Raw genomic sequence first — 11,204 nt, forward strand, 5'->3', positions numbered from 1 at the left:
GATATTCTAAATGGTTTGACAATTACGTTGCAGGATGAGTTAAATGGCAGAAAAGCTTGCGTAAAATCAACCTAGAGTATCACGAGCATTGTGGCATGAAGTGTATGTGTGCGCACGCAGATGTATTTTAAACTTACCACCCCTAAGTAAAGTTGGGTTACTAGTGAATCTTGATGTAGTGAACTTTTTTATAACATCATTCACAATCATTTTTAATAAAAAATTAAGTTATGCAATGAATTTTTTATAATAAAAAGCTAATTATAAGTGATTTTACGTGAAACCAACGTTACGACGCTGTAATCGTATTATTGTATAAACGTTACTATAGATTTTCTTTAAACAAAAAAGATTGAGTACTTTTGCTGTAATAAAACTTTTAATTTTCACAATAACCTGATTAAAATATCTTTAACAAACTGAGTACAATACCCAATAACGTTCGAACAATTTAACTTAAAAAATTTAGGATCAAAAAATGTCTTTTATTTTAAAATATCTAACAATTCAATAGCGGAATATTATTAATGAAAACTAAATAGCAAATTTAACTTTACTAATCGACGTTACTAATATCGATATATTATTTTATATCGACTGTTCATTCAACGCAATGTTATGCATTTGTTTAGTTTTATTCTTATCGTATTTTTATATTCATTTATTGACATAATAATGCACTTTTTTTCTTCTTTTTTTTAATTATTTTTCTATTTGTTTATTATTTTTTATCTTAGGAAAGAAGATGATTTTCCTAATTTTGATTATTTACAGAAAAGCGCTGAATTTATATAGACTAATCTCCTGTATAAAATACAGGAGACTTGTCTTTTAAATAATATACCAAATATTCGCACTTTTTCCTAATTATTAAGGTTTGGCCAGAGAATCATCCATGAAACAAAATTGAAACTTCATAGAAAAATGTAACAATTGCGGTGTGCATTTTTTAAAACGGTCATTGACAAACTCAGATCTAAAATTATACGGTATATATTTTTAAATTAAACATTTATTTAGCGCTATTAAAAAGATATCAATTTTAAAAAGACGGTGCTTAAGATAATAATAAACCTCTGAGGAATTTCAATACGTTAAAGCAGTTTCTAAAAAAAAAATTTAAATTAAATCCTGAAAAAATTTGCCTATGTAGAACTGTTTATAATTTTCTAAAATATACATGTACTTTTACAAAAATTTGCATTGAATACAAAAGTTTAGACACCCGTATTTAGTCATCTATTATTTCAACGCTCGGTTAAGCGTACGAATGAATATCTATTCAAGGAAGCTTTAAGACGTTAATGAAGATTACGCAACAAGCATTGTTATAAATGACCATTCTTATCTATGAATGATTAGTCTCAAAAGAGCAGGAAAATTTTCTTACGGAAGAAACGGTTTTCCTAAAGAGCAAGCGACAAAAAGAAGTACTGAACAAGTCAAGTGCTGAACCAATAAAGAACAAGTATTGAAAAATACCTAAAGTCGGTTGTTGAACTAAATTAAAATGTCTAAGTTGGAAAATAAAAGTGCCTATGTGTTCGATTACAGAATAACATTTTTAGGGGAAGACAGGGTTGGTAAGTCAACATTGATAAATCAAATTGTTAAAAACACGTTTATTGAACAGTATACGCCAACTGTTTCAAACCACATCACGCATATTGTTGAATTGGAAGGTCATGCACATGTCTGCTTGTTAACTGATACGGCTGGAGTAGATGATTTTCCAGCAATGAGAAAACTCGCAATATCTAAAGGAAACGCTTTTGTAGTAGTGTACTCTGTGGACAACCGAAATTCTTTCAGAAAAGCAAAAAGATTGCTTCGTGAAATAAAATACTTAAAAAATTCCAGCGAAGAAACTCGAGTAGTTCTTGTGGGAAATAAAAGAGATTTAACACGCGCTGTTTCATTCGAAGAAGGTCTTGATTATTCCAAACGTCTCGAGGAGGAAGATTTTGTTAGCGCGTTTGTCGAGTCTTGTGCTAAAGAAAGCGAATCTTCGGAGAATATTTTAAACACAATTTTGCACCTATATTCGTTACCAAAAGATAACAAAAATATTCAGAACAGCTACCCTTTTAACAAAATTCGACATCAAGGATCTCTAAAATCATTAGTTTCATTAATTCATGAAAACTCAAAAAAAAATCTTTCGACAGTAAATAGCGGCAGTGACAATGAAGAGTTATATGTAACGGACGAAAAAAGTTGCGAGGTTCTAAGAAAGCGCTCAATGAGTGAAATTGTATCAAACTCAGATATAGATTCACAAAGAATTTCAAAACTAAAGTTTTTTAGAAGAGGCTCTTCATCTCAAAAATTCTTTTCAGTTTTTCATATCTCATCACATAGCCTAAATAAATCGCCAAGTTCATCTTCATTGAGCAGCCAGGAGAGCAGCGGACCTCGAGAAAGCGTTTTTATAACTCTTTCAGAACGAAATTCATTAAAACCTAAACAGAAAAAATCAGTCGCCAAAAAGGTCAGCAATTCAATTAGAAACTTAACTTCTAAAATCACTTTAACAATGTCCAAGCAAGCTTAATTACAGAACGGCGCTAAATCAAAAGCATAATAAATGAACTATAAAGAGCGATTATTTCTAATGTTCCAAACAATATTGTTTTTAATAATGTTTTATGTATAATTTTTTTTTATATATTATATATATTTATATTATCTCAACGCTCTAATAGTTATGTCTTATTTCTATCGACTAATGTTATACCACTTTATTACATCATTATCATCAATAGTATATCATTAAACTACATCATTTAGTTTTTGGTTTTAAAAAGGTTTTACTTAACGTTAATTAATTGACATAATCATTACAAAAGCATAATGTTTTTAGAACGTTAGAAATAAAGTATTTGAAACAAAAAATCTACGAAGGTTGATTTTATATATATATATATATATATATATATATATATATATATATATATATATATATATATATATATATATATATATATATATTTATATGTATATATATTTATTTATATATATATATTTATATATATATATATATATATATATATATATATATATATATATATATATATATATATTTATATATATATCCTATTATCAAGTTATACTTATAATTTATTCTAAATCGGGTAACCCACGCAAAATTTTTATTTAGTTATTTCGGTATAATATACTGATACAAATGCATGAGTTAAACAAAAAACCAAAATGAATTCTTAAATAGGATCTTTAATAAATTGATCTTCACTTATTTAGTTCGTTTAACTTCAGTTGTTAATTCAAAACCAAAATGTAATTAATTCAGTTGTTAAGTCAAAACCAAAATGTTGACAAAATAATATCAATAAAAAAATTAATTCAAAATTTTTATAAGCGTTCTTTAAGTTGAGTAAAAACATATTTTAACGCAAATTGATTTATGCGCCATCGTTCGCCATAACTTAAACAAAGCTGGTTATTATATTGGCATAATTTAAACCGTCCAGGTATACGTAGACGCAATTATTTCACACGAATTTGGTTACATTCTGTAAGGTAAAACAGAATATAAAGTGAAGCGTGTTATATTCTATTTTTATTACATAATATAAAAATGGTTTATGGCTAAAAGATATTTTTGTAAAAAGTGCTTCGGATCTTGATGAACCATAAATAACATCATTACGAGGTTTTAATGCCAATATAATACTCTTCTTAATGATTTAGATTCTCAAAATGAGCTATGTTGTATTATTTTAGTACTAAATTTACTAAGCCACTCAAATTTTAGTACTCATGCTTTAAAAATGGATAATGATCTCTAGTACCAATTTATTTTAGGACAATATAAACACGTTCTTTTCATTTGGCATTATAATGTGCAATGTGTCGTGCAATTTTTGAATTAATACTGTTTCCGTTTATTTAATGAATGGTTTTATTGGGTTTTTTAATAAACCGTCACAGATATCACGCTTTGTTTTTTGATTGTACTTTGAACTGATCTTTGATCTTCAAAATTAAATTTTTTTTGTTAAGCGGATAATTCAACTAAAAAAATTTAATAAAAGGCGTGTTAGTAATTTGTAGCTATAAATTCGCGTATACCCAAGCCAACAAGAAACGCTTTCTAAATATCATCGAAAAAAAGTTTTATTAAAGTCTATTAAAATTATCCCATTAGTTAATTAAAAAAAAAAACATCTAAAAAGTATATAACGTCAAAAGTAGCTGTAAATTAAACTGCGATGCAAATAATACAAAATACAATATCTTATTAAATTTTCAAAAACACGAAGTCATTGTTAACGTTAATATCTCAAGCATCCACCGAACCTTGCTATTTGACCATAAAATCTGACCAAAAATGTTCTAAATTATCTTGAAATAAAAATTAAAACTAATTTTTTAGTCACAAAAAAAGGGTCGTAATGAAGTTTTTAGCTATATAAGGGTTTATTTGTGATATGAGTTGTTTGCGTAGTTGCTATAAACATAAAAAATGCATTTTAATTGTGTTTTTTCCCACGTTACTAAGTGGTAAGCAGTTTGTATTGAACCCAAAATATTTCGAATAATAATATAATTGTCTCTGTTAAATTTGGATTGACTTAATAGGCTGAAATAACTAGACAATTGTTCGCCAATGATGTTTCGCAACAAACCATTGGCGTCAGTTAATATGGCAAAAATTAAAACTGTTTCGCTAATTAGTTGTTATTTATTATTATTACTATTATTATTACAATTATTGTTATTATTATTATTATTATTATTATTATTATTGTTATTATATCTATTATTGCTATTATTATAATTATAAATATTATTACTATTATAATTAACATTGGCGTTGATGCTGCTGCTGTCGTTATTAATAGTATTTTTTTTAAATGTTTTTAATTATCGTAAAAAACTAAGAGCGAACTTACTATATTATTTAAGATCAGTAAAAAATTAATTTTTATATGTTTTATTGAAAAATATCTTATTTTTAACAAAAAGTTGAAATATTTTATATTATTTTGATTGCAAACTTGATTTAAAAAAATTGAAAAGAAGCAGAAACAAAAATATGAAGTTTATTTAATATTTTTAAATTATTATATACTGTTTTAAATTTTCATCAATTAACTTGATTTATGATTTCTTTTTAATTAATATAATTGAATTTTTTAATTGATAAATTTCAGCAGCCGTGGTGTAGTGGTTAGAGTTGTGGCCCAAAACCCAGAGGTCCTAGGTTCGACGGCTCTTGCCCAATAAGCGACATTGGTAAGGAAGGAGGCATGAACTTCTACTTAAATGCTCTTCCGCGGTGCTCCGTGATAAGACCTTAAGGACTTCTGGGAGCACCTAAATAACCTAAAAAAAAATAAAATTTACGTAAAAGTTTATTTTATTACAGTTAAAATAATAAAATTAAAGGTTTTACTATCTCAGTGCCCTAGCGTTTAAGCGCGGGGGGAAGGGTGGGGGTAGGGATGGAGAAGACAAGACAGGCGATTTTGGGTATATTTGTTCCCAGGCCTCCATCACCATAATTTTTAGCAAAGCATCCTCATTTGACATAAAGAATAAATATAACAATAAGCTCAAATGTATATAAGCTTAAATATGACAACAGTTTCATAAAAACACGGAAAGAGCTTAAGAGGTAAAATAATATTAGAAGTTAATAAAAATTGCTATCGTAAAAAAGAGAAGTAACTTAGCTGATTTGCAGCAGGTTGGTAATATGGTTTTCATGAAAGGTCAGTAGTAATGATAACTTGGAAGACGTAATGTAAAGGAGAGTTGCCATTCACCAAGATAAGTATAGTAAGTAAACTGATTGAACAATAGATAACTAGGTCAGAGCAATCTGTTGTCTGAATAACAAGTTGTAAAAAATTTTAATTAAAAAAAAAACTTTAACAAAAAAAGCCGAAGTGATTTAGATAAAGTCACTTCGGCTTTTGTTGCTAAATCTAATAATAGATTTATCTGTTTCTCTAGGATGTCAAGAAGAAATTGGTCATTTAAGGAGATGAGTAGAAGAAAAAATTCTTTGTAAATAAATACATGAAGAATTGAGACAATAATTATAAAAAATAAAAATAATAAAGCTCTTATTATCAAAACTGTAAATCAATTTTTAAATCCACCAAAACATGAAGTGAAAAAATTATTTTTCTAAATGGTAATGATATCACAGGGCAACAAAAAAATTTTTTTTTTCTGGTGCCGAGCAAACAATTTGTTTTTTGTATAGCATTTCTCATTTTGATTTCAAATATGCAACTCTTTTTTTACCATCACGTCAAGTTGTAAAGATATTTAGGTTCAAATCTTAAGTATTTAGGGTAAAGTCCCTAATATTGTCGAAAAAAAAGTTATTCAAAAGTATGTCAACCTGTGTCTCAAAAGAAGCGTATTTTCATAGAGATTTTAGAAAACATAAATATTTTTCCCTTAAAATTTATTAACAAAAAAATTATGCGAAAAAATGCTAAAAACTCTTAAAAAAATTTCAACAGAATGTTATTCAGCAATAATACAAAAAATACTTATTTTTATTACAAATGAATAACATTTTTAAAATCTCTATGAAAATACGCTTCTTTTGAGACCCAGGTTGACATACTTTTGAATAACTTTTTTTTCGACAATATTAGGGATTTTACCCTAAATACTTAAGATTTGAACCTAAATATCTTTACAACTTGACGTGATGGTAAAAAAAGAGTTGCATATTTGAAATCAAAATGAGAAATGCTATACAACAAACAAATTTTTTGCTCGGCACCAGAAAAAAAATTTTTTTTTGTTGACCTGTGTATTCTACTAATAGATCTTTAGTCAAACTTTGATTTTAACTTGTTTCATTGTTTGATCTTTATTTTGATGATTTCAATACCAAAATATAAACTTTTCTATTACAGAGGCTCATCTTTTATTATTGATAAAAGTAAACTACGTATGGTTCAACGAGTGAGAAGAAAAGATCATAACCAAATTACTTCTACAACAGAAGAATCAACTTCTACACCAGATCCCTTCATAAAGAGTCAAAAGCATCTGCAATTTAAAAATGTTTTTTTTTTTGTTTTTGTTTATTTTTTTCAATTATTTGAGTCTGTCTATCAATAATATAATTAAATAAAGTTACGGTGGTATATTAAAGATATATGCTTACCCCCGGAAATAAAAATCAAACAAATATTGAAAAAAAAAGTTTAAATAAACTTAACTTAAACAATTCAAATTGTCCGTTGTTTAAAATTCAAAAACTTAAAGAAGTTGTTCATCAATTTAATTTGCTTAAAAGATTTTTTATATAAATTATATGACGACAATGACTCTCTTTGTTAGGAAATAACCAATTAAAAGCTTCTAACAAGTGCCGAATTAACATATTAATTAGGTGAAGTCTCTATATTTAAATGGTATATCACTGGGTTGGAGCCTTACTATAACATTAACACAATAAACATCATTATGTTGAGAATGCTCATAACAATTTCTATCTCTTCTTCTGATACTATTATAGAGTTGCCAGATGTCCGGCTTTTACATAACACAGTGCCGAACCTATTTAAAATAAAAATTTCTACTTGCTTCTCCTTCGTAAAAGCTGAACATCTGGCAACCATCTTATTAAACGAAGATAGTAGAAAGTGGCATTTCATACATACACGCATATGTACATATATACATGCATACATACATACATACATACATACATACATACATACATACATACATACATACATACATACATACATACATACATACATACATACATACATACATACATACATACATACATACATACATACATACATACATACATACATACATACATACATACATACATACATACAAACATACCTACATACATACATACATACATACATACATACATACATACATACATACATACATACATACATACATACATACATACATACATACATACATACATACATACATACATACATACATACATACATACATACATACATACATACATACATACATACATACATACATACATACATACATACATACATACATACATACATACATACATACATACATACATACATAAATTCATACATATTGCGTAATTAATAGAGAGCGTGTGTCAAGTTGGTTTTCGTGACCGTATGGAACTTTACTTAGTCAATAAGATAATAAAATGTTATAATAGTAATATAGCATATGATATAAATATAAATAAGTAATATATAATAACATAATATATTGCGAATATTTGCTAGCTAATTTCAAGCTTATCTAGATAACAATCCTTGTGGCAAAATTTGCTAACTTTATTGTTACAGCCGCTAGCCGATTTGCTACCAAGTGAGCTTAAATTATCTTTACTAAAAATTCGTTAAAAAAGGTATCATCCTAAAAAACTGTAAATTAGCTAAAGCAAAAACTGTTAATGCTAGAGGAGAGTGGAACACCATGATACATAGGGCACTATGAAACATGGTGTAAAAGCAACTTAGGAGTTGTGACAACCACTTTTATATGGCGAAACAGTTACTACTATAACTATGTTTTGACAAGAAAGTTATATCGTTTGACATTATCAGGCCTGCGAGGGGTCAAAATTTGTATTTTTTTCTAAGACAAAGTAATTGTTTATAAAGTTGGTAAGTTTTAAGGTATCTCATTCAGTGTGTCTATCGGTAACATTATTTTGTAAACTACAATCTATAGGCTCTTTACTTCATTAAACAAAATCATTGAAAAAATAAGTTGATACTAAAAGTAAAGCGATTGTTTTCTATATGCGAGTAGTTTGATACAGAATTTGTGGTGGGTCCTAAAACTGTAAAATAGTACTCCATTGTGTCATAAATAGTTCTTAAAATCATTTCTTTTAATATCTACAGTCAACTTTTAAGAGATTTATGTAAATATAATATATAATACTATCCAATTTCAATATAAATATAGAATATAATATATAATACTAGGGGATCCAATTTCAATATAAAGCCATTATTTATTGACGCTTTAGAACGACATTTAAAACGATATATTATCTGAATTTTTAAATGTGATTTCGACCATTGGATGTATTATTTGGGCTGCAATTATTAGTTTGTCTTTTAAGTAAAATTCTATTTTTTCTCAGCGTTTTATACTTTTTTATACTTTTTATTTACTTTGTTAATGATGCTCATAGTTTGTATCAAGGTACACCATGAGTTTAATTTTTAAATGGCGGGCAATGTAAGCATGCTTTCGTTATTATTGATTTTTTTCTCTCGATTTTGTTTGTACATGGATTTCATATGAAACTATCTTTAGCTACTGTTCAAAGGCATTGTAAGAATGCTAGATAAAGAATTTGAAGAAAATATTGCGTCTTCAATGCATGATTCTTCAGAATAGTTTTGTGTACAGAACTAATACAGAATGAATTTTTTAAGTTTAATGAAAAGTTGTTGTACGTATATATTTATCTGTGAATAAAATTATAAATAAAAGCAAAAAGTATGATGTTTTTCCATTTAAATTTTTTAACTGGTAATCCTATACAAATAAGTATACATACAGTATGATACTTATTTGTATAGGTATATATATGTATAACTATTTGTATATTCTATACATAAACAAATCTAATGACTTGTTTAAATATGATATTTAAACAAGTCAGAAGATTTGTTTTCGTATTTTTTATAACTTTCTTGTAGGAAAATAATGCGGCTTTTGTTATTATTTAGTGTGGTTTTAGTGGGATAAACATTATAGCCACATATGGAACGCACTAAAGCCATCCCACATAGGAGAGTAGTTAATATATGGTTAACATGCAATTGCCATATATGGTCTACATAAAAATTTCTTGTCAGGTAGTTTCTCACAAGTTTAACCTTGTTTACTTTAGTAATTAATAAGCCTAATTTTGAAGGTATCAACAAGTTCTAAAAATTAAACCAATCATCTAAAAAAAAAAAGACGTGTTAAAAAAATTGTTACAAAGCAAAACCAAAGGTGTGTCATGGTGCTCCACTCTCTCTTATTTAAATCAGGAGATACAAGTTTGAAATTACAGAACAATATCAATAATTTCCACATGATCAAAGATTCAGAGAGCTACAATAAATTATAAACCTTTTTTATTTTTAATAATTTAACTGAATACGCAATCCTTCACAAGTTGAAGAAATTCGTACTTTGTACCTAAATGACAAAATTGTTACAAACTGAAACAAAGTAAAAAATTGTTTGAAATTTTACTTAAGTAAAATCTCGAATATGGATCTTTACCAAAAGAAAACTGTTAAACTGCTGTTTTTGTTTTATAACAATAAAAATATGCCACCTTTGTCTCTACAATCCTAACAACAAAAAATATTCATAGTTAATAATGGCAAACCTGTGCCGGAAAAAAAAAAGTACATTAATTACAGTTTTTGTATAAAATCTTGTTGCCTTTTTCATGTTCAGTATGCAGATGATTTTCCCGCTGTAAAATGACACTTGATTTAGCATTTTAAAACCTTTTATTGCATAATAATGTTCTGAGAAGTTCAACTTATAAAGTTCTAATAATGATGTTGTATATATGTAAGTTGTAGAATAATGATGTTGTATACATGTAAGTTGTAAAATACTATTATAAGTTTTGCTGATAATTTCTTTTCTTTATAGCTTTTTTAGATATTTTATTCGATTTCAGTTATGGAATGTATAATATAAACATTACATTTTGAAACCAAAGTATTATTGCATGTTTCAAATTTTATATCAGTGTAGCAATAGTGATGTAGCGTCATTTCAAAAGTGTGGAATTATGGAGTTTATCAACTTTCAAGATTGTTTTCTTGTCTATAGAAAGACTTGTTTTTACAGAAACAAACAACTATTTATACTGCACTATTTTTAAGTGTGTGAAAGTTTACAAAAGAAGAAGCCATGCAATCAAAAGAATCGTAAAAAGCATAAGTTTATTTTGAACGATTCAATGAACATATTTATTTAGATTCAAATTAAAATAAACAATTCAATTAAAAGTTCGGATTATTTCATGGAGTATTACTTTATGTTTCATTTCGTATATTTTTTATTTTATCATTAATATTGTTTCTTCTAGCGTTTATAACTGCGGCACGTTTGCTTTGTAAACATTTACTAACTATTTGTAACTATGGTTAACGGAATTACGGGGTACCTTCAATGATTATTGTGATAATTAAAAAAAACTATAA

At 27.0% G+C, this 11,204-nt stretch overlaps 1 protein-coding gene across 1 annotated transcript; it reads left to right on the plus strand.

Moving 5' to 3' along the window:
* The first annotated feature begins 1,311 nt into the window (after positions 1–1,311).
* LOC105849770 (GTP-binding protein Di-Ras1) lies at positions 1,312–2,694 on the plus strand. The gene has a single exon (XM_065787976.1). The coding sequence runs from the start codon at positions 1,511–1,513 to the stop codon at positions 2,552–2,554; it is 1,044 nt and encodes a 347-aa protein (XP_065644048.1). The 5' UTR covers positions 1,312–1,510; the 3' UTR covers positions 2,555–2,694.
* Positions 2,695–11,204: the final 8,510 nt, after the last annotated feature.

Source organism: Hydra vulgaris, chromosome 01, assembly GCF_038396675.1.
Source record: "Hydra vulgaris chromosome 01, alternate assembly HydraT2T_AEP".
Taxonomy (NCBI): Eukaryota; Metazoa; Cnidaria; class Hydrozoa; order Anthoathecata; family Hydridae; genus Hydra; species Hydra vulgaris.

Coding starts and splice junctions, on each gene's coding strand:
- LOC105849770 (XM_065787976.1), top strand. CDS start 1,511: ATGTCTAAGTTGGAAAATAAAAGTGCCTATGTGTTCGATTACAGAATA.